Raw genomic sequence first — 25,950 nt, 5'->3', positions numbered from 1 at the left:
ATTAACCAGTGGAACAGCTTCCTTCCAGGAGTTGTGAGTACGCCATCACTGGAGGTTTTGAAGAAGAGATTAGACAGCCATCTATCTGAAATGATATAGGGACTCCTGCTTGAGCAAGGGGTTGGACTAGAAGACCTCCAAGGTCCCTTCCAGCTGTATTCTGATTGATTGATTGATTGATTGATTGATTGATAATGCCCTAAGGTCCTATATTATTTAGCTAGATATATTCCCTAGCTCTCAATTATTGAAAGAACTGGCATATTTATGGGCGTCCCATCCCAAACCTCATTAGATTACTATGTTACTAATGGTGCTTGGTGGTAGGCAGCCAAAATGCTGGCATTTGAGAGCCTTGGCATCTGGCGACAGCTTTTGGAGGCCTGCTTTAAGAGGCAGAGGGATGGAGGGATTTCTTCAAAGAGGAGGTGGAGATTTAGGGACCAACGTCTGTGAGTGTTGTCCCCAAAACTGGGCCTTAGCTTGGTTGATCGCCAAACACAAGGTGTGAAACAAAAATACATATTTTATTTTGGTACCAAAGTAGAAGGACCCCTGGCATTGAAAGCTGCCAAGGCCCCGATTACAGTTTTACAGCAATTTTTATAATCAAAGGTGAATTATATACATCCCTTGGCTCTCCCCCTAATAATGCATGCATAACATATAATATTGATTGGTTATCTGGATTACAGCCCCCCCCCCCCAACTTTTACACTTGTAATGCTAAACAGCTAAATCTCAGGGCACTTGTTGCCTACCCCAGGTGATGGGTATCTTGAAAAGTTTCTAATTTCATGTTCTAGCTATGTGGTTTGGGGGATTTTTTCCAACAGGTAAGTTGTTTACTTCTGCCTCGCTTCATTAACCATGGAGGGGCCCCTCTCCCCCGTAAGGATGAAATCAACTTACCTTTGTTGCAGAAAATGACAGGTTTAAGACTTCTCAGATACAGGAAAAGTTTATTTGGTAGCCAGGTTCAGAAAGTTAGCCCATGGCTTAACATTGCAAGTTCTGAACAACCTTCATTATCGAAGCACGCGTTCTTATACATTCTCAAAGGCAGCGTAACACAGAAATACTTAACACATTTCTTAGTGGTTACCTTGAGGAGAAAGTCTTATAAGGAGATGGGGGTCTTACTTCTCCTTCTGTTACAGGTATGGATGATGTGTCATTAATGAACTTTATCTGAACCTTGTGGTTTGGACTTTTGACATAGGGACGTTGGCTGGAACATCTTGTGGTTAGGCACTTGCTTCCTGTTCTTTTGCAAGCTCCAATTCTGCCTATGTGGCTTTTTAATATAGAAGTAAAGGGCCCCCGAGAGGCTGTCCAGCGTGACCCAGTAGGTTTCATGCTTAATGTCCAAATCTCACTTTACGTCCTACTTTACCTTCACTACCTCCTGCCTGTGCAGAACTTTCCACACATGGGCAGAGGGTCAAAAACGGGATGTGATGACGTCCAGGTGGGTGGGCGGAGCCTCCTGCTGCAACCGCTACCAGTTCGACCAAACCGGATAGAACCGGCTAAATTTCACCACTGTTCCCACCTACCTTCTTGCCCCCCTCAGAATGCTATCAAGAAAGTCTGTATTGTAAATCCCATATTTCAGCAAAAAAAGCAAAAAGGAATAAAAGCTATTAAATTGCCATTTTAAGGCAAAGAAATGAAGAGAAGAGCAAATGTATTTCAGAATTCATATTCCTCACTCTCATGTCCATCCTGGGCCCTAGCTCCACATACACCATATTTTTCAGAGTATAAGACGCACCGGAGTATAAGACTCACCAAGATTTTGAAGAGGTAAATTAAAAAACAAAAGTTTTTGCACTTTGCAGATCACCCAAACCCAAACATTTTTTGTGAAAAACAGGGCATGCAGAGAGTTTGAGAGGCTTGTAAAGTGCTCTTGGGGGTTGATGGGGGGGAAACGAGCCAAAAAGGGCCCATTTTTTGCTCGTTTTTGCCCTCCCCAGCCCCCCAGGAGCACTTTGCAGGCCTCCCAAACCCTATACACATCCATTTTTGTGAAGGGGGAGAGGTTTCGGGAGGGCAAAAATGCTGTGTTTAGTGTATAAGATGTACCCAGTTTTTCACCCTCTTTTTTTGGGGGGGGGGGGAGAAAGGTGCATCTTATATTCCAAAAAATACAGTGTAACCCTTTCTGTGATCCCCAGGGCAGTGGTGGGATTCACTTACCTTCGCTACCAGTTTGCAAATATGAGCGTGCATGTACAGAAGGTCGCACATTATGTTGGGGTGGGTGGGCTGTGCCTCCAGCCGCTGCTGCTACCGTTTCACCAGAACTGGAACCGGCAGAATACCCCCATTCCCCCAGGGCCTCATCTGTACATACTCATGTCCATTGCACCCACACCTGGGTCCTATCCCCACATGCGACCCTTCCTCTGATCCTTCAGCGAGAGAAAAGAATTGCTTTCTTGGTTGACCATAATGCCAGTTACTCACTGAGAAAATGAGTCAGAGAAACAATGAGGAGAAATTGGGCTGAACAAACAGGAACTTCCCCTCCGGAGACAGGATGCTGAGTTCCTTTTCCTTCCTCTTCTCAGTGACTCAGCCAGGAAAATGGGTGTCCGAAAGAGTATTTTTGTCAGGCTGTGGAAACTTTCTTTACACCCACTTTCCACTCCCTCTCTTGGGAGATTCATCTAATGTTTTGTTACTTACACCTGTGCTAATGCCAAGAAAACAGTGGCCACTTATGGCAGGAATTTTGGCTATTCTATTTATTATATTAAGGAGTCTAGAGATTAGATTATTGAAAACTAAAATTTTGCTATTCACAGGAAGTACAGCTGATGTCCTACATACTCTGGACAAAGACACATATGCCCGTGTGTGCGCACACACACACACACATAATGATGTCAGAGGCAACTTGGGGAAAGGAGACAGGGAGGGAGGGAGGAAGGGAAAGGGGATGGTGGGAGGAAAAGGATGGAAGGAATGAAGGAGGCTGGGAGGAAAGGACAGAAGTACGGAAGTTCTGGATTGCTCATTTCAAATTAAGAGAGTGTTAACAGACCTTTATAAACATACTGTATGAAGAATGGTTGAAGGAAGGAAAAGAAGGAAGAAACAGGAGGGAGGGAAATAAGAAATAGAAAATAAGAAGGAAAGGGAAGGAGGGAGGAAGAAAGGAAGGAAGGAAGGAGGAAGGGAAGGAGGAAGGAAGGAAAAGAAGGAAGAAAGGGAGGGAGGGAAGGGAAGAAGGAAGGAAGGAAGGAAGGAAAGTGTCAGTGAAGAAGTTATAATTCTGCTAACATCCCATTTGCTTCCCAGTTGGAGACACACCCTCTTCTGCATTTTCCGAGAAGATCCTGAGTCCAGCCTTGGTTTTTCTGCCTCCACCATGTCAGACCCGGAGGATGAGGATGGTGAAACTTGTTGGAACAACCTGGAAAGCTTCCGTGTGAAGCTGATTTCAGTGATCGACCCTTCCAGAATAACGCCTTACCTCCGGCAGTGCCGAGTCATCAACCACGATGACGAGGAGCAGGTCCTAAATGATCCCAGCCTAGTACTCCGGAAAAGGAAGACAGGTACCCGCCGATTTTCTGGCTTGGCAAGAAATCTGAGTTTGCAAGAATGTCCCAAAGGTGCTTTTTTCAAGAGGCAACTGGACTTTCTTGTTTTTTCTTTGAAGATGTTTCCCTTCTCATCCTAGAAGCTTCTTCAGCTCTGACTGCACGGTGGGGAATGGAAGGATTTATACTCCTTGCAGACAGCTGGTCATTTGCATCCTTTTAGAGGATCATTGAGGCTACTTGGAGGTTTCTCTGTGTCCTCAGGGCCACCTGAGTGGTGCAAATGGTTCCTGTAGTCTGCAGTTTTTCCTCTGGGAATCCATTCCTTCTCCCACCCCATTCCAAGGGGGTTCATCCCAAATTGTAGAGCTAAAAGTCTGTAGAGATCCTCAGTCATCCAGAGGTCATGGTTGTCCCAAAGGTGCTTTTTTTTCCCCAGGAGGCAACTGAGCTTTCTTTATTTTTCTTTTGAAGATGTTTTGCTTCTCATCCCAGAAGCTTCTTCAGCTCTGACAGGATAGTGGGGGGGAATAGAAGGATGCCAATGATCACCTGTCTGCAAGGAACATAAATCCTTCCGTTCCCCACCATCCAGTCAGAGCTGAAGCTTCTTGGGTGAGAAGCGAAACGTCTTCAAAGAAAAACAAGAAAGTCAGAGTTGCCTCCTGAAAAAGCACCTCTGGGACAATCCTGACCTGGGTGACTGAGAATCTCCATAGATCTCAAACAAGAAGTTTCCAAGATGGAGTCTTGGCTGGCATCCTTTTTAAGAGGCAACCTTATCTGATCTTCCATCCTTCTCTCTTCATGGGGAGAACCTGACAGGGACCAGAAAGTCTTCTGCCTCTTTTTCTTTTCATCCTGTCCCATATTCTCCTTCTTAAAACTGAGCTTCATCGCATTCCCCTTGGCTGAAGCCTCCGGACCATCTGGGAAGTTTTCTTCCTGCCTTCCTGAAGAACAGTGGGATTCCACAAGAGGAAAGTCGACTCTTTCCTTAGAAACTTTTTGAAGAATATATAAAACTGTACAAAGCAGAGCATCTCAAAATGAGTCAAGCCGTCAACACCAGAAGGTATTTTCTGCTTGGGGTTATGATGGCCTTGATGCTAGATGGACTAGAGGACCTCCAAGGTCCCTTCCAGCTCGTTCTGTTCTGTTCTAGTTCTATTGTATTTCTAATTCTTATTTTAATTCTATTCCTATTCTATTCTTCATTATGTTTCTATTCTATTCCTATTCTTCATTATTTTTCTATTCTATTCTAGTCATCATTTTTCTATTATATTCTATTCTCTCTGTTTTACTCTACTGTACTTTATTCCGCATCCTATCCTATCCTATCCTATCCTATCCTATCCTATCCTATCCTATCCTATCCTATCCTATCCTATCCTATCTCTGTTGGTAAAATGGGGGTTTTGATTGCTGCAAAACTCTGACCCCTCCTTTGTTCTGATCATTTTGAATTTTGCATTTCACAATTCATAAGTGCAATTAGTTGAACATTTTTTCCTCAAAAAAGAATCAGGTAGGCAGAAAGTAATAGATGCTGAATTTCTAACACTTTAGTAGAAATCTGAAATTGACACAAGATAGTCATACTTTGTACCTGATAGGCTCCATAGGAACATTTATTTATCTGATAGGAAGCTATGGAGAAATCAGTGAGAAATCTCGTTTCTTGAGAATTGAGTGTCGCACCTGCTTGGGTGGGGGGTTGGACTAGATGACCTACGAGGTCCCTTCCAAGTCTGTTGCTGTTATTTATTTATAACTGGGCTTTGAAGATCCCGTCTGGAACTTCTTTGTTATCTTTAGGCATTTATAGAGAGGCAAAAGATTAGAAATGACTTTCTGCAGGAACGATTTGGGCCACTGAATCCAACCATCTGAGCAGTCCGGAAGTTGAGATTTTAAAGAGTTTGTGCTCTGTCCATCTTTTCAGGGCTGCTCCTAGATCTCCTCCAGAGGACGGGCAAAAAGGGTTTTGTGGCTTTCCTGGAGAGTCTGGAGTTGTACTACCCGCATCTCTACAAGAAAATAACAGGCAACGAGCCCACCCGGGTCTTCTCCATGATAATAGGTAATGCTTTTGTTCTGTGAGCTCTGCTGAGGCCTTCCGGTGACATCATAGGTCCATCTTTGGTCAACTGAAGTCAATGTCAAGGTTCTGATTGATGAACTCAATCTAGCAAGCACAGACGAGAAGATCCAATCTCTTCATGCAAAGCTCCATTGAGTACACCATTTCGGCAGAGAATGAAAGCAAAACCAGATCTAACTCATTCCCGTGCAGAGCCACATAGATGAAATTCAGGTTCTCCTTTCCCCTATGAAACCAAGTCACATTGTCCAATGGAGTTTCTTGGTATTGTTATGGGAACATCGGGTAAAGTTCTGGCAAACACCTGCTGAAGTGTCCTTCGTTTATTTTAGATTTAGATTTTATTGAACATTTATAGGCCGCCCTTTTCCCTGAGGGGACTCAGGGCGGCTTACAACAATGGGGGAAGGGAGTGCAAAACAAGAAATAAAAGAAAAACGTGAATTAAAAAAAAAATTAACTATAAAACACAACATTCACTCAACATTCGGGCGGGGTGAGAGTAAATCCTATCCCCAGGCCTGACGGGATAGCCAGATCTTGAGGGCTGTGCGGAAGGCCTGGACTGTGGTGAGGGTACGGATCTCCACGGGGAGGTTGTTCCATAGCGTTCTGGAATGGGACTGTTCTCCTCGTATTCTTTTTTGCCCCCAGGTTTCTGCCCCCACCCAATAACCTTTACCAATTTGCCTCCACTGTTAGGACCCTAGCTGTTACCTGCTGGCCAATGGGAAGAATTCTATCATTTGAGAAAAGGGGAGAAAAATGAAGGAAATGTAATAAACAAAAAGTAATAGGTATTGTCACATGAAGTAGAAACTTGTTATGTTATAGGAATTTGTTCCATTGTAATATGTATATGTGTTGTGCTGCTGTAAAGGTGTTTTCCTTTTGAGCATTTGGTTGTTGGGCATTTGTGGCACATGTGCCTCTGCTAAAGCATGTGCCTGCAGTCCGTTGTATCCTTCCTGCATTGGGATCCCTAAAAGTGATGCTGCCATTCAATTGGGAGGAGGGGAGCCTCGGAGTTAAATCATTAGCTACATCTGAAACAATTGAGTTTTACAACTTTACAACTGGTTTCCTGTCACCGGGAGACTGAAGGTCCCAACTTCTCTGGAGGGATGTTTATGGTAGCCATGTGGGATATATAACTTTGATGTCTAACTAGCGATAGCCATGGGAACGTGTGCTTTATTGACTCCCAGGGCAGAAGAGTTAAGGAAGCATCTTCACACTTGTGTATTGGTCAGAATCTGCATTCGGACAAAGGGGAGGGCCCATTTGCATGGCCTAAAGGTTTTCAGATGCTGCTTTGCCTCTAATGGTTTCCATCCTGCTTGATGAAAGGTTCCTTTTGAAACAATCCATTTCAAGAGTCTTTACTTTCTCAAGTTAGGAGAGGAGGCATTACATCTGGATCCTTCATGGGTCCTTTTAAATTCCATCCCTATTCCCTCTAGGAATTGACACCTAACTCAAACTACCAGAGCAATCCTCACACCTTTTATGCTGTTAATAGGCCAATCAAAAGATAAACACTGCCAGAAAGGAATCTGTCTATATTAGGGTATATGACTTACAATGTAGTTAGATTATATGACTAAAGTAATTATAATATTAAGAGCTTTGGCGTACAGGTAAGAGAAGGAGTCTGAGGAATTGTGACAAGTAGAAAGTCATGATTTTAAGTTTGCTGTGGCCATTGTGTATTTGGGGAGGGGGGGGAATGCAAAGGATTTTCTAGCTCGGACCTGAGGCAACTGGGCAGAGAAACAACCCCCCCCCCCGAGGAAACCCCACACAGAACACTTTCTTCCTCCCTCTCTCTCTCTTTCTCCCTTCCCTTGCTCTGATTGGCTGGCGGTGAACTGGCACCTGAGCCCAAAAGCCCAGGATGAACAGTATTTCTCCCAAAACCCCTTGAGGAAAAGCCTGGCACTAAAGATGCTGTGTCCCATTGGCCGGCACAACCAGCTAGGGTCCTAACAGCGGAGGCAAAGTGGTAAAGGTTAATGGCTGGGGCGGAAACCTGGGGATGAAAAAGGGGTGGCTAAGGGTAGGAGGAGAACAGTCCTAGACCCCCTTGGTTCCCATCTTGATGCCTGGAACTTTCTTACTCTTCGTGTACCCTTTCCCTCCCCCCTCACATTGTCCAATGGAATTTCTTGATATTGTTATGGGAAAATCTGGTAAAGTTCTGGCAAACACCTGCTGAAGTGTCCTTGGATTCCACCTTGATGCCTGGAACTTTCTTATTCTCTATGTAACACCCCCTCCCCCCCATGGTTCATTGGCAAGCTGAGAAGTGATAATAGTTGCAAAAATGTCTTTTGAAGCTTGACAGTCGAGACTTCAGCAACGGGAGGTATCTGGCAAAGTACTGAAACTTGGGAAACACCTTGGTCTATCCCTGTCGTGCTCCTCGGATCCCTGAGTTGCTCTCACCAACCTGGGTTCCTCTACTCTGCAGACACGGCGGGAGAGTCCGGACTGATGGAAGTGCTGATGAACGAGGTGTCAAAGCTGCAGGCGGCCATCCGAGAAGAAAGGCAGAAGGTCCAGGAGCTGAACGTGACCCTCAGCACCAAGGAGGATGCCATCAAGGAGATGAGGGTGAGGGACAGCGTCCTGCGCAAATACCAGGAGCGGGCACACAAGGTGAAGGAGGAGAGGGACTCCCTCAGCAAGGAACTGATGCTATGCCGAGAGGAGAACTACAAGCTGGCCATGAAGTATGCCAAGCAGAATGAGGAGAAGAATGTGGCCCTGATGAAGAATCGGGACCTGCAGCTGGAGGTAGGACGCTTTGTTGCCACTCCTTGCTTCCCTTGGGCAAGGGGAAACAGAACAGGCCAGGGAGGGAGTGTTAGGACTGATGTGAACTTAAGCTGGGAATATCTGAATTCTGATACCAACTCTACCATGAGTTGGTAATATATTAGGGGTGTCAAACTCGAGGCCTGGGGGCTAGATCAGGCCCATGGGATGCTTAGATCTGGCCCCAGGACCATCCTGGAAACAGCAAAGGACTGGCCTGCAGTACCTCTGCAAGCAAAAATGGAGCTCAAGCTCCATCTTCATTGGCAGAGGGTTGCAAGAGACCACCACAGCTGAAAATGGAGCTCGTAAGGGCCGCAGGTGGCACTCCCAAGCAACATTTTCATTGCCAGAGGATTGCAGGAGGCTATCGCAGCCCAAAATGGAGCTTGGGAGCACTCGGGCCGGCACAGATGCCCCCGACACGAGTGATGTCGAGCTGGCCATGCCCATCCCCCCAACACCCCAAGGTCAAACACAACCTTGATGCAGCCCTCAATGAAATCGAGTTAGACACCTCTGGTGCAGTGATGAAATTCAACTTTTCCCCTTACCGGTTCTCTGGGTGTGGCTTGGTGGATGCGGTCTGGTGGGGGTCATGTGACTGAGCGGGCATGGCCAATGTTATAACTCATGGCAACCCACCAAGCCACGCTCACATAAAAGTTCGGCCGGCAAAGTCTTCTAGCATTCAACCTGGCTGCTTCTCGCCTCATGTTTGCTCTGTGTGTTTGAGCCCAAGAAGGAGGAGAGAATCAGCCACGTTGAATGTGAGAAGCCAAAATTTTCTCCCTCTCTTCACAGCAGAGCTGCTCAGAAGGCATCCGCCAGCCATAGCCTGTCCCTCTCTCCCAGGATCGGACCTTCTAAGCAGCTCTGCTTCGACGCCCTCCCTCTGGCAGCTGCTGTTTCCTGGCTGGGTCTGGCCCCAAGCAGCACTGGCAGGCAATGAGTTGGACAATGGAAGTAGAAATTAGGAGTGGGAAGAGCATTATTGTATAACAATAAATTGATCCAGCCAATACGCTGTTCAGTAAACCCTTATGCATGCAGTGTGAAAATATATAAATAAACTGTTTAAAAAAAGGAGGCCACATGCAGGAATTGATCACACTCACACACACACACATGATCTCTCTTTCTTACTCCCCAAGATCGACTGCCTGCGGCACAGTCTGATCAAGGCTGAAGATCACTGCAGCCTGGCACGGAAGCACACGCTGAACCTGAAGGAAGCCATGGAGCAGCGGCCCAGCCACGAGGTGGTGTGGGAAATCCAGCGGGAGAAAGACTTGCTGTTGGCCAAGAACAAGGAGCTGGAGAGCACCCTGCAGGTTTCCTCTGGTTCAGGAAGGGAGGGCGACCGGCAGAACGGGGTGGGAAGAGGCTCCACAAACATCTAGGGCCCCTTGGACAAAATTGTCGATAAAAGGGTTTGACCGGATGCAGATTTTGATGGGAACTCTGCGGGAAAGTCTTAAGTTCTTCAACTTAAGTTTGACAGATTCGCAAAAAGGAGGGATTTGCTGAAAAGAATCTCAGCATATAGGTTGGCGGTTTATAGCACTAGCACTTAGACTTACATACCACTTTACAGTGCTTTACAAGCGGCTTTACAGAGTTGGTCTCTTGCCCCCCCCCCCCAACAATCTGGGTCCTCATTTTACCCACCTCAGAAGGACGGAAGGCTGAGTCAACCTGGAGCCTGGTGAGATTCAAACTGCCAAACTGCACTCAGCCAGCAGTCAGCAGAAGGAGCCTGCAGTACTGCACTCTAATCACTCCACCACCCCGGCTCTTATTATTAATTTGCCCCCACTGTAGAGATTTGCGGAATGAGTTTGTAATAGCTTACCTCATTAAATGCTGATCCCTTTTACATAGAACCACTATTGTCGTGTCAACAGGATTCCATTTCTCTGATTGTAGCTAAGTTTTGTTAAACGATCTGTAAAATTAGGCAGAACTTGGTCACCCACTGACAATGTCACCGTCGCTTGTGGCCTTTTGGAACGGTGGCTGAAGTCAAGGGCTGGGTTTCCACTTCTGTCCAGGGAGTTTCCCATTCATTTGGGGTGTGGATGAGCCACAGTGGTGAAGTGGTCAGAGTGCAGTACTGTATTTCTGCCAACTGACACATGCCTGCAATTTGGCAGATCGAATCTCACCAGGCTCAGGGTTGATTCAGCCTTCCGTCCTTCCGAGGTGGGTAAAATGAGGGTTCAGATTGTTGGGGGGCAAAAGGCTGACTTTGCAAATCGCCTAGAGAGGGCTGTATATAAGTCTAAGGGCTAGCCTGTGTATTTGTGCCTGGCCTGAATATATGAGCCATGCACCTGCAAAGTAAAATTATGCATTTCATGAACTTTTGATATGCCAAGATCGAAAGCTTTGCTTTCCTTGATCCATTCATCCATTCATCCCTGCAAAAAAGCTCATCCTACCCAGATAATACGTTGGAGTGCTGGAGAGAGCACAATAGAATAGCAGATTTATATCCCACTTCACAGTGCATTACAGCCCTCTTTAAGAGTCAGCCTCTTGCCCCCCAAAATGAGGGTCCTCATTGTACCCAAGGATGGATGGCTGAGTCAACCTTGAGCTGGTCAAGGTTGAACTGCTGGCAGTGGGCAGAATTAGCCTGCAATACTGCATTCTAACCACTGCACCACTGTGGCTCATGGGTAGATATAGAGATAGAAATAGAGAGATAGAGATAGATACAGATACAGTTATAGAGCCTGGCAGGGTTGAACTCCTGGCAGGGGCACAATTAGCCTGCAATACTACATTCTAACCACTGCACCATCACAGGTGAGAGGGAGGGAGGGGGAGGGGGAGAGAGAGAGAGAGAGAGAGGGAGAGAGAGAGAGAGAGCGCACTAAGACTTATTTAACGTTGCACAGTGCTTTACAGCCCTCTCTAAGAGTCAGCCTCTTGCCCTTAACAATCTGGGTCCTCATTTTATCCACCTCGGAAGGACGGAAGGCTGAGTCAACCTTGAGCCTGGTGAGATTTGAACTGCCAAATTGCAGGCAGCCGGCAGTCAGCAGAAGTAGCCTGCAGTACTGCATTCTGACCACTGCACTACTGTGGCTCACAAAGGGGGGAAATGTGAAAGGGTGCCTATTTCGTGCCTTTCCTCTCTTCTAGGTCACCAAGAATGGCAGCTCCGAGAAGGATGGGGTTTCCCTCCAGGCTCTTGAGGCCGAGTGGAGGCGGGTGCTGAAGGAGCAGCGGGAGCTGGTGAACACCACCTGCGATTTACGCCAAGCGCTCCAGAGAGCCGAAGACGGGCGAGATAAAGTAAGCAGTCAGGCCTATAAAGCCACAGCATTACGTCTTGGAGGAACACCAGTGGCTTCAGAAAGGGGGGGGGAGATTGCTGGGGGCAGGAAGAGGCTCAAGTGGGACACCTGGAGGCAACAGGAAGAGCATGGAGACTTGACCAGGGGCCTGAGAAGCACTTGAGAACTGTCATGGCCCCATCAGAGCCTGGATCTGAGGAGGATGACGAAATGGAACCGGGGCCGATGGAGGAGGATTGTGCAAGAGGGGGTGCAAGGAAAAGGGAGGATCCCCCTTGCACAATCCTTCTCCATCGTCCCCAGCTTTGTTTCATCGTCCTCCTCGGATCCAGGCTCCAACGGGACCATGGCAAGAACTCTACAAAAACCCCACTTCCCTCCAGGAGATTCCTCTGACGGCAGTTCTTAATCTGGAAGGAATGAAGGATTCAATTCTGAATCGATGTGTGGAGGCTAATGATGGAATCCAAAGGGAATAATCAAATCCCTGTGTTTTACTGGATTACTTGACCTTGCCAATGAAAGTGAATCAGATTTAGAGGTGAGTCTAGCTTCACCTGTGTCTTTGTCCCTTCCAATTGGACTGGATATCGTTCTTGCAAGTGGACACAAAGGCCAGGCGAAGCTCTGGACTCTCCCCAAATGCTGTCCAAGAAGAGAAGAGTGACCACCAACATGGGGATAAAGGTCTCCTTGGCCCTGATGAATATTTATATATATATATATATATATATATATATATATATATATATATATATATATATATATATATATATATATATATATATATATATATATATTAAAGATTTTATTGGTAAAAAGAAAATACAACATCCATAACTTGTAACAAACAATACAACTACATTTCGAGATATTCCCATACTATCAAATCATTATAAACATCAAAGGTTAGGTATCTTTCCCTCCCTCTTTTCTTCCCTCCCCCCCTTACTTCCTTCTCCCCTGCCTTCCCTCCTTTCTTTTCTCCTTTCCTCCTTTCCTTCCCCCTCCTTTCCCTCCCTCGCTCCCCCCCTCCTTCACACATACCTTCCCTCCTTCCCTGCCTCTTTCCCTCCTCCTTTCTTTTCTCTTAATCTCCCTCCTTTCCTCCCTCCTTCCTTCCTTCCTTTCAACTCTCCTTCTCTCTTTCTTTCTCTCTGGACTCTCCCCAAATGCTGTCCAAGAAGAGAAGAGTGACCGCCAACATGGGGATAAAGGTCTCCTTGGCACTGATGAATATTTATATTTAATCTGCATTAAATAAACCTTCCAGCGCACTTTTTCTTTCCATGGGAAGGACAGCCAGCTGATTTACAGTCTCAAATCAATGGAGACTAAATGTATCACCCGTCCCTGCAGTTTTCTTGACAACTTTTTCAGAAGTGGTTTCATTCATCTTCTTCTTCCTAGTTTGAGGGAGATTTATAGAAGACTCTTCTTTCTCTTTTCTTTCTTTCTTTCCTTTCTTCTCTCTCTCTCTCCCTTCTCTCTCTTTCTTTCTTTTTTCTTCTTTTTCTTTCTTTCTTCTTCCTTTTTTCTCCTTTTCTTTCTTTCTTTCTTTCTTTCTTTCTTTCCTTTTCCTTCTTTCTTTCTCTCTCTCTTTCCCTTCTTTCTCTCCCTTCTCTCCATCCCTCTTTTTTCTTTCTCTTTCTTTCCTTGTTTCTTTCCTTCTTGTTTTTTTTTCTTTCTCTTTCTTTCCCTCTCTCCCTTCTCTCCCTCTTTCTCTTTTTTCCTTAGTTTCTTTCCCTTCTTTCTCTTTCTCCATCCCTCTTTTCTTTTTTTCTCTTTCTTTCTCTCTCCTTCCTTCCTTCCTTTCTTTCTTCTGACCCGGGGGTCCTGAAAATGGAACTGAGGTCCCTCTCCTTTCATCACCTACCACCACATTTTTCTTCCACAGTTTAAAGGCACAAACTTCCAGGTTGCCCAGCTCATTAAAATACAACCATGGGTTGCTTATTTTAGTTTTCAGGGCTATGTGAAACATCATGTCTAAACCACATTCTGCCCTCCTGTGGCAGTTAATTTACAGGGTTTCTTGACTCTCAAATCACTGGAGACTAAAAGTCCAAGTCCCTGTAGCTTTCTCGGCAACATTTTCTGCTTTAAGTGTGGTTTAAAAATGAGTCCAAGGAAGTGTTTTGTGATCCTGACAAGGCATCTCCTTTCCTGTCCATTAAAAGCAGATTTCTCCCCTCCACCTTTCCCCCAGAACATGTAGAGACTTTTGGGGGCGAAATGAGCCCTTTCTACTTTTTTACTCTAACCCCTGACACCATTTCAGTATCTCCTCCCACTTCGCAAGGTTGTATTCAACTCGAGATTGAAATGCCCAAGGCAGATGGTCAATCATAAAGGCCATTGCCCAACTTTCAGAGTTTGGATGGAGGCAGCTCAGAGCCTTGCTTTGAATCTGAAGCTGCCTGCGCAGATAGGGATGGGTGGTGTTTCAAGCAGAATCATTGTTATTTCTTTTCTTTTCTTTTTAAACAATTTTTATTTGTTTTTTAAACAAGGACAAACAAACATAAAAATAAAAACAAAAAAACCCATCTTCCATTGCAAATTGTAGAAAGTGTGTCAGTTGGTTACAGTATTTCCATGCATCTCTTCCATGATCACCACCTGCTTTTCATATCAAATCGCATATTTTAAATTCACCTATATTCATGTAAATCATAATTATTATATCTCAACCTTAATTTGACTATAATTGTTTTTACATCTTTTTATATATAATATTCAAAATCTAGGATTATATGATAACATTCCATTAAATCATCCTAAAATCATCCAATCACAACACATATTTATAACATATTCTAGATAAAGCTTTTAAACCTCCTCTCATAATCTCCATATATTGTTTATATAAAATTTCATATTATCAAACTAATATATCTATATGTATTGTTATCATTATTAATAATTTAACTGTAGCTATTGTCGCTTCAGAATAGAATAGAAATTTTTATTGGCCAAGTGTGATTGGACACACAAGGAATTTGTCTTTGGTGCAGATGCTCTCAGTGTACATAAGTGTACATAGTACACAGTGTAATACATTCATCAATAATAAAAAGATACAACAGTAATAGTTGTATTAGGACACAATTAAAAACAATATAAATTTAAAGATACAAGCAGCATGGTTATAATAATAAGTTGGAAGAGATAGATATTAGTAAGGAATAAAAAAATAATAGTAATACAGTCTTAGTAAACAATAGCCAGAGATTCTCCCACTGACTTATATTGTATTCTTTTCCCAGCTTGTAGGAGAGAAGGAGCTGCTGGAACTGAGATGCACTTCCTTGCAAAACGATAATCAAATTTACCAAAATCGTATCAAGGCTATTTTAAAACAGCTGGAAGAAGTGGTGACTGAAAGAGATCAGGTAAGGGTCAATATACCTTTCCCCAACTTAGTGCCCCTGACGGGCTGGATTTCATCTCCCAGAATGTATCACCCTCTCATTCTTCTCTTCTAAGGAGGCTCCTAAAATCAGCGAGTCTTATTAGAGATAATTATTAAACAATTGGAATGTGGTGGCTCAGTGGCTAAGACACAGAGCTTGTCGATCAGAAAGGTTGGCAGTTCAGCAGTTCGAATCCCTAGTGCCACGTAATGGAGTGGGCTCCTGTAACTTGTCTCAGCTTCTCCCAACCTAGCAGTTTGAAAGCACATAAATTAATGCAAGTAGAAAAATAGGAACCACCTTTGGTGGGAAGGGAACAGCGCCTTCGGCATTTAGTCATGCTGGCCACATGACCATGGAGACATCTTTGGACAGTGCTGGCTCTTCGGCTTTGAAACGGAGATGAGCACCACCCCCTAGAGTCGGCAAGACTAGCACAGTGATGGCAAACCTCCACTGGCAGAGGCACCGTGGACCCGTCCTATGCTGTTTCCAGGGTGGCCCCTGTGGGCCACATCTAAGCACCTCATGGGCTGGATCCAGCCGCCAGCCTTCAGTTTGACACCCCTGTGCTATGGAGTAGATCTTGTCCCAGAAGAATGCCCTGAAATGGGAACATGCTTTGGGAGTTACCTAGAGGTCACTTAGATCCCAAGGATGGCACCTCAACCGGCGGAACCTGAGGTGGCCCAACTCACAAGCCTAGCAAAAATGGGTTTTGGTTCAGCATCTGGTGAGAGCCATTCCGTGGTCAATGTGGGGAACGCATTATTTGGGTGGGATGTGTTACATGAGCACAGCATTTACATTCCATCAGCTATGCTGGCTGGCTCAGTCTGCCTGGTTGGTGGGCTTTTCTGGCAACTCTCTTTGCCTGCTCCCTGCTGGGATGGCTGCAGGCTCTTTTAACCCAGGAGGAATGTCACAAGCAATACTCCCAAGGCCTGAGAGAGAAAGACAGCTACCGGAAGCAGATCCGGGAACTCGGGGAGCATTGTGACGAACTGCAGCTTCAGCTCTTCCAGAAAGAAGGACGGTTGCTGAGTACCGAAACCCAGCTGAAACGGCTGTGCCGTGATCCCTCCGCCATGGTAGGTTGTCAGGAAAAAGGCCATCAGGAATGGAGCTGGGGTGGCACAGTGGTTAGAATGTAGTAAATCAGGCTAACTCTGCCCACTGCCAGCAGTTCAATCCTGGCTCAGGGTTGACTCAGCCTTTTGTTTTCTTGAGGTCAGTAAAATGAGGACCCAGATTGTTTTGGGGCAATATGCTGACTTATAAAACTACTTAGAGAGGCCTGTAAAGCACCTGGGAAGCAGTAGATAAGTCTAAGTACTATTGCCCTTCCTTCCTTCCTTCCTTCCTTCCTTCCTTCCTTCCTTCCTTCCTTCCCAGTGCTTAGAATGCAGGACTGCAGGCTAACTCACTGCTAACTGTTCACGATTCTGACCGGCTCAAGGTCGATTCAGCCATCCGTCCGCCTGAGGTCGGTCAAATGAGGACCCAGATTGTTCTTGTTTTAAATTTAAACTGCTACCTTAAGTGTTATTCAAGGTCACAGTGATGCATCAATCAAGCATCTATGTAATTAATCAGTAGAACAGCTTGCTTTCAGAAGTTGCGAATGGCCATCCCTGTAGGTTTTCAACAAGAGGCTGGACAGCCATTTATCTGGAATGGTATGTCTCTTGCTTGAGCAGGGAGTTGGACTAGAAGACCTCCAAGGTCCCTTCCAGCCCTATTTTTTTATGTTCTAAGAATCAATCAGAGCAATTATATATAATTTTTCTGAACAATTGGGGTATACATATATAAAGTCTTTCAGCACTTAAGCTGCTTTTAACATCTTGCCACTTAACTTCTTGTTGTCCCAGACTTCAGATCTTGAAGAAAACTCATCCCGCAGCTCTCAAGAGGTGAGTTATGAGTATCTGCTTCCTTTTCTTTACTACTCAGTTGTGGCACAGTGGCTAGAATTCAGTAGACCCGGCTAACTCTGCTCACTGCCAGCAGGTCGATCCTGACTGGCTCAAGATTGGTTCCATCCTTCCGAGATGGGTGAAATGAGGACCCAGATTGTTGGGGGCAATAGCCTGACTCTGTAAATCACTTAGAGAGGGCTGAAAAGCTCTGTGAAGCGGTATAGAAGTCTACGTCCTATCGCTATTGCTATTCTTGCCCACATTTGGGTAGAGTTGCAGATCCACACACCCACAGACCCTGCTATTACCATCTGGGGCAGCACAGGGAGAAGAAGGGAAACTGAAAATGTCCAAGCCCTATTTTCCTACATTGCAGGGACTGCATTCACACAGCACCCTACAACAATTTGTTGACTTCATCTTTTGCGGGTTTGCCCAATGCATTACACCAAATCCTATATTAAGCCAAAAGGCTGGATTTCTGCTTGTTCCAAGTTTAAGAATGAGCAACCAGTTGCATTGCAACGGAAACAAGAAAAAAAACATATTGAGTTACACCAGGAATTTGCTATATTTTTGAAATGATGAGAAATAAAATCTCCATCTCTTCTGCATTCGTTGGATGGCTTTAGTTTAAAGTTTAGTTCTCTGGTTTGACAGCACCTTAAAATGCAGGCTTGTTTCAAAATTATTATAGGAAACATCACTTTTTTGCATTTTGTAAACAAAAAAATAAAGTAATATCACACCTCTCTCCCTTTTTTGCCCAAAGCTGACTCCCCAAGGAAATCCAGACGAAGATAGAAAAGGCACCAAACCAAGTATGTTAATCTGTGACTAGCTATTCTTCTCCCTCCCTCTCTCCCTCCCTTTCTTTTTCCCTTCCTTCCTTCTTTTTTTCTTCCTTCTTTTTTCTTCCTTCCTCCTTTCTTCTTCTTTCTTCCTTCTTTCTCTTCCTTCCTTCCTTCCTTCCTTTTATTTCTTTATTTCCTTCTTTCCCTCTTTCCTTCCTTTCTCCTGCTTTGCAATTCAACCACAAGGAGGAATTTGATTCTGGAAGTCCTACCAATGGATCGGGAAAGGTTACCATGATCTACCACCCCTGCCCCTCCTCTAGACCAGTGAATTGACAGTCAAGCTTGTTTGGCGCATGAGTTTAGTCCTGTTTCAGAATCCAGCTGGACGCATGTCGAGAAATAGGCCAACTGCCCATTTCAGATACTCGGAGCACTTTCCGACTTCCATTATCCCACAATACCGTTTTTTTCTGGTCTCATTGTATTGTTTCTCTCCCCAACTCTTTTGAACTAGACTAAGGGGAGAGTTTGCAGACCCCTTAAGTGTATTTCGGTGGCCAGTTTGCAAACTTTATTATCATCCCTGCCACTTCCTTATTTGGAGAAATTCTAAATTCACACTGGGAGAGTCAAACCTTGAGTATCCTTTCCACAATGAACGGTCCTGCAGTTTTTAACCTTCTGTTGAGCTGCCGAGTTTCCTAATTCTGTAACTTTATACTACTCAAAGCTTCATCTCTGTTCTCCTCCAGGAAGGAGCCCAGCGGATGGGGACCAGCCAGAGAAAGGGCACCGGCGAATGAAGGACAGTTTTGAGCATTATCGAAGGTAAATCTCCCTCAGCACTAGATCCCTGGTGCAGAAAAAGCTCTTCCCCATCACTTATTGAAATAAAATAAAATCTTTATTACAGTCATGGATGCAGGTAACTACAGGTAGTCCTTGACTTCCAACGATCCATTTAGTGACTGTTCAAAGTTACAACACTGAAAAAAGTGACATTTTTCACACAGCGGCCATGGCAGCATCCCCATGGTTATGGGATCAAACCTCAAGATGCTTGGCAACTGACATCTATTTATGCAGTGTCCCAGGGTCATGTAACTTAACAATGGTGTTACTAGCTTAACAGCTGTAGTGATTCACTTAACAACAGTGGCCCTAAAGGTAATAAAATGGGCCAAAATGCACTTAACAAATGTTTCACTTAGCAACAAAAATTTGAGGCTCAATTATGGTCGTAAGTCGAGGAATACCTGTGGTAAGTTGAAACTTTATACTACTTTATAATTTTTATAGAAAATTAGCAATGTGCAGGAGCATAAAAGTTGGAATAGGACAGACAAAATCTATCACAGCAGGAATCACTCTTGAATAATGGATCGAGGCTCTTTAAGATGTGGTGATGCCACTGTTATCCCCTGATGGAATATAAGCGCTGCTGCGCAGAATCTGGCTACATGACACGTTGTAGCAGGATTTGCACCTGCAAGCAGCAGGGAAGGACAGAATTGTCCTGGGTTGTTGTTGTTTGCCGTTTAATGACCCCGTAATCCCTTGTTCTGGGCAACTGAATTGAGTTGAGTGATTACTGGCCGGATGCCCTTCCTAGCGCCAATGCGGAGTTTTGTTCAGCAGATATATTCTCATTGTGCCGAGAGAGAAATATCTGTCAGTATTGGCCAGTCACTGGAGGATCTGAACTCCCAGGTGCAGCCTCTTTCAAGGCCAGGTAAACACCACAAATTGGAAAGGACTGTTGTCTATATGTTTTTAGCTGGACGGAAACAGCATTTGTGTTTCTTCCTCTAAAATTGATCTGGAATCTTTTTGCAGAAAGAGAGCTCTACGAAGAGTGCAGGAGAGCCGCCAACACGAAGCTTACTGGGAACATTCCTCAGGAAGCGACAACACAGACACCGAAGGCTCCTGACTTTGTCTGCTACCTCCAAGGAGAAGTGGAGAATTCAAGAGTCTCTTCATCCTCTTCTCATTTACAAGCAACATGGGCAGCGGGAAAACTAAATAAGTGCATTATTTTGCTGAGACCACCTTGATTTTACATACCTATCCAGCTGACCGAATGAGGCTGCCCAGATTTCTTCCCACGGTTTAAAGGACTTGGGGATCTGGAGCAGGTTTGGCTTCCATCCAAAGAAGACTCAGTAGCTGTGTGGTTTAGCCACCGCTTCTTCCATCTGGATTTCAGACTCTAGATTTCCTAGTTCTTGACTTCTGACTGGTTGCTTAGTGACAACCAGTTTCAAAGTTACAGCCACTTTAGCACTACCAGGTGTTTCCCCTACCACTGTGGCAAAGAACTCTGCAGCATTTCCCCTGCCCGTCTCCCTCCATTTTCCACTCCACCCTTAGAGTCTCCTTAGGCTTTGAGCTTTCTTCCCACCCACCCACCCGTGCACATTCCCATGTGAGAGGATCAGGAAAGCAGGTGCACACACATTCCATTTGCTGCTCATTTGCAAGGAACCATCCCCTCCCCTTATCCCCACGGGTCCACAGACCCTGAAAGATTGGGAAAGTCTGCTGTAGATCTTCTGGAATCAATAGAGATCATGTTGGGGACCGTGGGACATATTCTCTGTCCCTGCACCAAGTGCCTCCATGTCAAAAGAGGAAAGCATTTCAGATGGACAATTTTTTGCAGCCGCTTTGAAAATAGTGCTCACTTCCAAACAGTGCTGTGCAGCCTGCGGGGATGCTGAGGGTGGAACGGCCAGCTCTCCTTCTACATGTTTTTAATATAATGTGGTCCTTAATATGATAGTCCTAGAGTTTATTTAGTGACTGTTCAAAGTTACAACAGCACTGAAAAAGGGACGACAGTTTTTTTTTTACATTTATGACCATTGCAACACTCCCATTGTCACAAACAAAATTTAGACGCTTGTCAACTGACTCACACTTCTGATGGTTTCACTGTCCCGGGGTGATGTGTTCCCCTTTTGTTACTTTTGAACAAGCAAAGCCACTGAGCCAAAGAACTCTGCAGCATTTCCCTGGCTGTCTCCCTCCAATTTCCATTCCACCCCTAGAGTCTCCTTAGGCTTTGGGCCTTCTTCCCACCCTGCTGAGTCCCATTGACCTCCTCCACAACCCCATCACTGATCTTTTACTGTAGATCAGGGGTCCCCATCCCCTGGGCCGCAACCCACTACTGGGCCATGAACTGTTTGAAACCGATGGGTGAGTGTGCATGCACACACACACACATATTTGTGTGAGCAGCAGATAAGTATGTGCACACGCACTCCATTTGCTGGCCATTCCTGTGGAACCATCCCTTCCCCCTTCCCCCACCAGTCTACAGAGCCAGAAAGATTGGGGAACTCTGCTGTAGATTTCCTTCTGGAATCAAGAGATCATGTTGGGGACGGAGAGAGATCTTCTCTGTCCCTGCACCATGTGCCTCCATGCCAAGTGGGAAGCATTTCAGATGGACAATTTTTTGCAGCCACTTTGAATAGCGTTCACTTCCAGACAGTGCAGTATTCTCCCCTCCCCATCTTCAAAAATTTTATTTCATTATATTGTCTTTTAATGTATAATGCTATTCCCTTTTTTGCTTTGGTCAGCCAGAGTCGTATATAAGTTACCTAGTTTTTCCTATTCCAAAATTTTTCTGTGTTGCTTTCTAATATGTACTTCCTATAACCATTTAATGTCCAATTTCAGTATCTCTAATTTGTTAAATGTTCTTTTTATTGCCAAGTTTAATCCATTTATATTAATGGAGATTACTTTTATTTCTTCCTCCATTTCATTGGTTTATAGGTTTCGTTGATCTAGTCATTCTTAGCTCCATCTCCTCCTTTGTCTCTTTGGCCCTTGCTCCTTCTCTTCCTGTTCTTTCTCCATCTCCTTTTGATCTTTTCCCTTAGCTTCCTGGCATTTAGCTCCTCCTTCTTCTCTTACCAGCATTCCCTCCTGTGCTGCTATATGATGTTCATAAAATAATTCTGCTTTCTCTAGTGTATCTAGTCTGTACATTTGTTGTTGCCAGTTTACCAAAATCCCCTCAGGAAAAATCCATCTAAAACTCACTCTTTTTTTGATCAAACTCTTAGTCAGAAAGTGATATTCCTCTTATATCTCTGATCTTGAGTTTATAGCCCACTTATTTTGCAGCCACATTGCTGCAATGATGGATTGGTTTGTGATAGTATCAGTATGTGGAATTGAACACACTTGCACTCCAAGATTTACGAACCCTTTGCAGAAATTGCAAGAGGTGGACAATTTTGTAAGAAAATAATGACCATGTAGCATACTTTCAAATTTTTTAATGTGATTCAACTTAATACTATTAGGTTTCACAAGTTAGGACATTAAACAAACCATCATAATAAAAATAATAGTAAAATGGTTGTTCTCAAGTTTGCATATCCCTGAAGGTTTCGGCTCATAATTCATTACATTTCATTTATTGAATTTCTAGGCTGCCCAATCCCGAAGGACTCCGGGCGGCTTACAGAAATGAAAAATTATTAAAAAAGAATTAAAACAGTGAGACACAACAAAGTTAAGGAAAAGCACAACATACACCCAATCAGAGGGGGGGGGGGCGGGGCGGACCTCAATCAAGAGGTCAACGACCCCAGGCCTGCCGGAAAAGCCAGGTTTTAATAGCTTTGCAGAAGGCCATAAGAGTAGGTAGGGCCCGGATCTCTGGGGACAGCTCATTCCATAGGGCCGGAGCGGCAACAGAGAAGGCCCTACTCCTAGGTGTTGCCAGCCGGCATTGTCCCGCTGAAGGCACCCGGAGAAGGCCCATCCTGTGCGATCTTATTGGTCTAAGGGAGGTATGTGGCAGGAGACGGTCTCGCAGGTATCCAGGTCCTAGGCCATGTAGGACTTTAAAGGTGATAACCAGCACCTTGAATCGTGCTCGGAGACCAATGGGAAGCCAGTGCAGCTCGCAGAGGATAGGTGTAGTATGGGTGTACCTTGGTACACCCAATATCGCTCGTGCGGCTGCATTCTGGACTAATTGTAGTCTCCGAACATTTTTCAGAGCAGCCCCAAGTAGAACATATTACAGTAATCCAGTCTTGAGATGACAAGGGCGTGAGTGACTGTCTGAAGTGCCTCCCGGTCCAAATAGGGCTGCAACTGGTGCACCAGGCGAACCTGGGCAAAGGACCCCTGGTCACAGCCGACAGGTGATGTTCCAAAGTCAGCTGTGGGTCCAGGAGGACTCCCAAGTTGCGGACCCTCTCTGAGGGGAGCAAATTCTCTCCTCCCAGGCTTAAGGACGAACTAGATGGACTGTCCTTAGGGGGCAGCATCCACAGCCATTCGGTATTTTCAGGATTGAGCGCGAGTTTGTTCGCTCCCATCCAGACCCTATCAGCTTCCAGGCACTGGGACATCACTTCCACCGCTACACTGAGTTGGCACGGGGCGGACAGGTACAACTAAGTGTTGTCCGCGTACTGGTGATATTTAATCCCGTGCCGGCGAATGATCTCACCCAGTGGCTTCATGTAGATGTTAAATAGGAGGGGGGACAGGACCGACCCCTGCAGCACCCCATAATTGAGGGGCCTAGGAGTCGACCTCTGTCCTCCGACCAACACTGACTGCGATATGGTATGCATCCACAGGCTGAATGGGCAATATCCACACCTGTGCTTTATTGGATGGTATTTAGGTCTGTGACAAGTATTTAAGCAGGTTCTTAGTGCTAGAGAAACCCTTATTCATATCAACCATGGCTGCAGAATTTACTGGCTACATTTGTAGCCACAATCATTGTTTCTCCCCCATATGGATTTTAGGTGGTTTTGGAATTGCCATTTATTCTGAAGGATTTAGCACATTCTGTGCCTTTTCTTCTGAGTGTAAAATTTAGAATTTTGAGTGAAACAAATTTTGACTGAAACTTTTCTCCTCTCCATGAATTTTAGGGATTTCCCCCCATGTGAATTCTTTGATGATCACTGAGTTTTCTGCTTGTTGTGAAGGATTCTCCACACTTCAGGCATTTATAGGATTTTTCTTCTGCGTGAATTTTTTGATGTCTATAAACCTGTCCTTTCTGACCGAAGCTCTTTCCACACACCAGGCACTTATGTAGTTTTTCTCCAGTGTGAATCCTTTGATGTCGACGCAGGTGTCCACCTTCAGTAAAGCTCTTTCCGCACTCAAGACATTTATATGGTTTTTCTCCAGTGTGGATCCTTTGATGATTATGGAGCTGTCCACTCACAGTAAAGCTTTTTCCACACTCCAGGCATTTATGTGGTTTTTCTCTTCTGTGGATCCTTTGATGCTTAGAAAGACTTCCGCTCTCACTGAAACTCTTTCCGCACTCCAGGCATTTGTATGGTTTTTCTCCAGTATGGATCCTTTGATGGTTATGGAGCTGTCCTCCCTCAGTAAAGTTCTTTCCACACTCCAGACATTTATATGGTTTTATTCCTGCATGGATTTTTTGATGTGTATGAAAATGTCCACTCAGAGTGAAGCTCTTTCCACACACCAGGCATTTATATGGCTTTTCTCCTGAATGGAATCTTTTATGTGTATGAAGGTTTCCCACCACACTGAAGCTCTTTCCACATTCCAGGCATTTGTATGGTTTTTCTCCAGTGTGGATCCTTTCATGTCTATAAAGGCTTTCCCTCAGATTGAATCTCTTTCCACACTCCAGGCATTCAAATGGTTTGTCTCCCGAATGGATCCTTTGATGCCTATAAAGGTTTCCCAAATGACTGAAGCTCTTTCCACACTCCAGGCACTGGTGAGGTTTCTCTCCTGAGTGGATTCTTAGATGGCTTTCCAGATGGTCGTTTCTTTTGAAGGATTTTTCACATTCCGGACACTGATATTCCTTTCCTCCCTCCCGGATCTTTTGATGCCTCCCGGATCTTCCGAAGGACCCTCCGCCTTTTTCCTCCTGCCCGCATCGCCCTCCAGGCAGCCCACTTTCCGGGATTCCCTCTCGATTCATCGCTCCTGCAGCCCCGGAGCCTCCCAGCCTTTTCCCACCATTTCCGGGGAAGTAGCCACGGAATCGGGCAGGGCTTCCCGCGGGACCCGTGCTCCACCTCCTGCTGTCGTGAGGCGCTTCCTTCCTTTCCCGCCGGGCTCCTCCGTCCTCCTGCAGGGGAGAGAGAGAGGCTAGTCACGGCTGCGTTCCTTTCTCGGCAGGGGAAGCCCAGGCCGAAGTTTCCGCCACTCACTGTCCCTCCTGGCCTCCAGACCAGGCCTCCGTCTCCCTTCTCCGAGCGACACCCCCTCAAACTCTGCGCCCTTCTCGCCTCCGAGACCGTCCGGAACCGAATCTATTAATCGCCTCAGCAACCTATTTGATCCCGGAAGTGGGGGCAGGACCTAGTTGCGCGCCTTTTACTAGAAGCTCCGCCTGTTCCTGTTTAGGGACCACCTCAACGAGGCTGCTGCCAATCGACGCCCCATCCGAAACGACCAATCGGCGTCGTCCCTCCGCAGGGAGTCAGATGGCGCCTGCGCGGTGCCGAGACCCATCCTGGTCCTTCGCGGAGAGGTCGTGGGTGGGTATGGGCGTTCTCCCCCTCCCCCCATTCAGTCATTAAGGGGCTCTTCTGCGCCTGCGGCTTTTCCACCCCCCCATCCGGGGTATTTTTCTAGAGGGGGGGGGCACCCAGGCATCCGGAGTGAGGGTCCCTTCTGGGCTGCGTCTCTGCCATCCCCATTCGGGGGTCTCCACTGCGTCTTCCCCTTGACAAGGGGGCCTTGGGAGGGGCATCCAGGCAGAAGAAGTGCCTATCATTATAAACCTAATTTTCCAAAATTGTCCCTTTGGTCTTTTTTTTCCTGGCAGGATTTCCTTTCCCTTTCTCCATATTTTTGTGCATTTTTCTTCTTAACAACTGAGCATCACTTCCAAACCGACCCCCCCCCCCCCGACTCCCCCAAATCTTTTACATTTTCTAAGCAGGCCATTTGGGACAGTGTCATTCCTCCTTCCACATTCCTATAATGTTGCTGCTTTCCCTTTCTCTGGATATTAACAAATGAT

The 25,950-nt window shown here is 45.5% G+C and overlaps 2 protein-coding genes across 2 annotated transcripts; one reads left to right on the top strand and one right to left on the bottom strand.

Moving 5' to 3' along the window:
- On the top strand, window positions 1–21,912 carry CARD9 (caspase recruitment domain family member 9). The gene is made up of 12 exons (XM_032233022.1): window positions 1–33; window positions 3,313–3,572; window positions 5,506–5,643; window positions 8,138–8,463; window positions 9,639–9,818; window positions 11,638–11,790; window positions 15,062–15,187; window positions 16,108–16,299; window positions 17,083–17,124; window positions 17,903–17,951; window positions 18,680–18,755; window positions 19,764–21,912. The coding sequence occupies exons 2-12, from the start codon at window positions 3,383–3,385 to the stop codon at window positions 19,858–19,860; spliced, it is 1,569 nt and encodes a 522-aa protein (XP_032088913.1). The 5' UTR covers window positions 1–33; window positions 3,313–3,382; the 3' UTR covers window positions 19,861–21,912.
- A 1,546-nt stretch (window positions 21,913–23,458) lies between these two features.
- Window positions 23,459–25,296, bottom strand: LOC116519222 (zinc finger protein 239-like). Its single transcript, XM_032233025.1, has 2 exons — window positions 25,133–25,296; window positions 23,459–25,050 (listed from the first exon to the last, which is right to left on the bottom strand). The coding sequence occupies exon 2, from the start codon at window positions 24,898–24,900 to the stop codon at window positions 23,851–23,853; it is 1,050 nt and encodes a 349-aa protein (XP_032088916.1). The 5' UTR covers window positions 24,901–25,050; window positions 25,133–25,296; the 3' UTR covers window positions 23,459–23,850.
- Window positions 25,297–25,950: the final 654 nt, after the last annotated feature.

This window comes from Thamnophis elegans, chromosome 16 (genome assembly GCF_009769535.1).
Source record: "Thamnophis elegans isolate rThaEle1 chromosome 16, rThaEle1.pri, whole genome shotgun sequence".
NCBI lineage: Eukaryota > Metazoa > Chordata > Lepidosauria > Squamata > Colubridae > Thamnophis > Thamnophis elegans.
The sequence above is the reverse complement of the archived record's forward strand: the minus strand, read 5'-3'. Positions and strand labels throughout refer to the sequence as shown.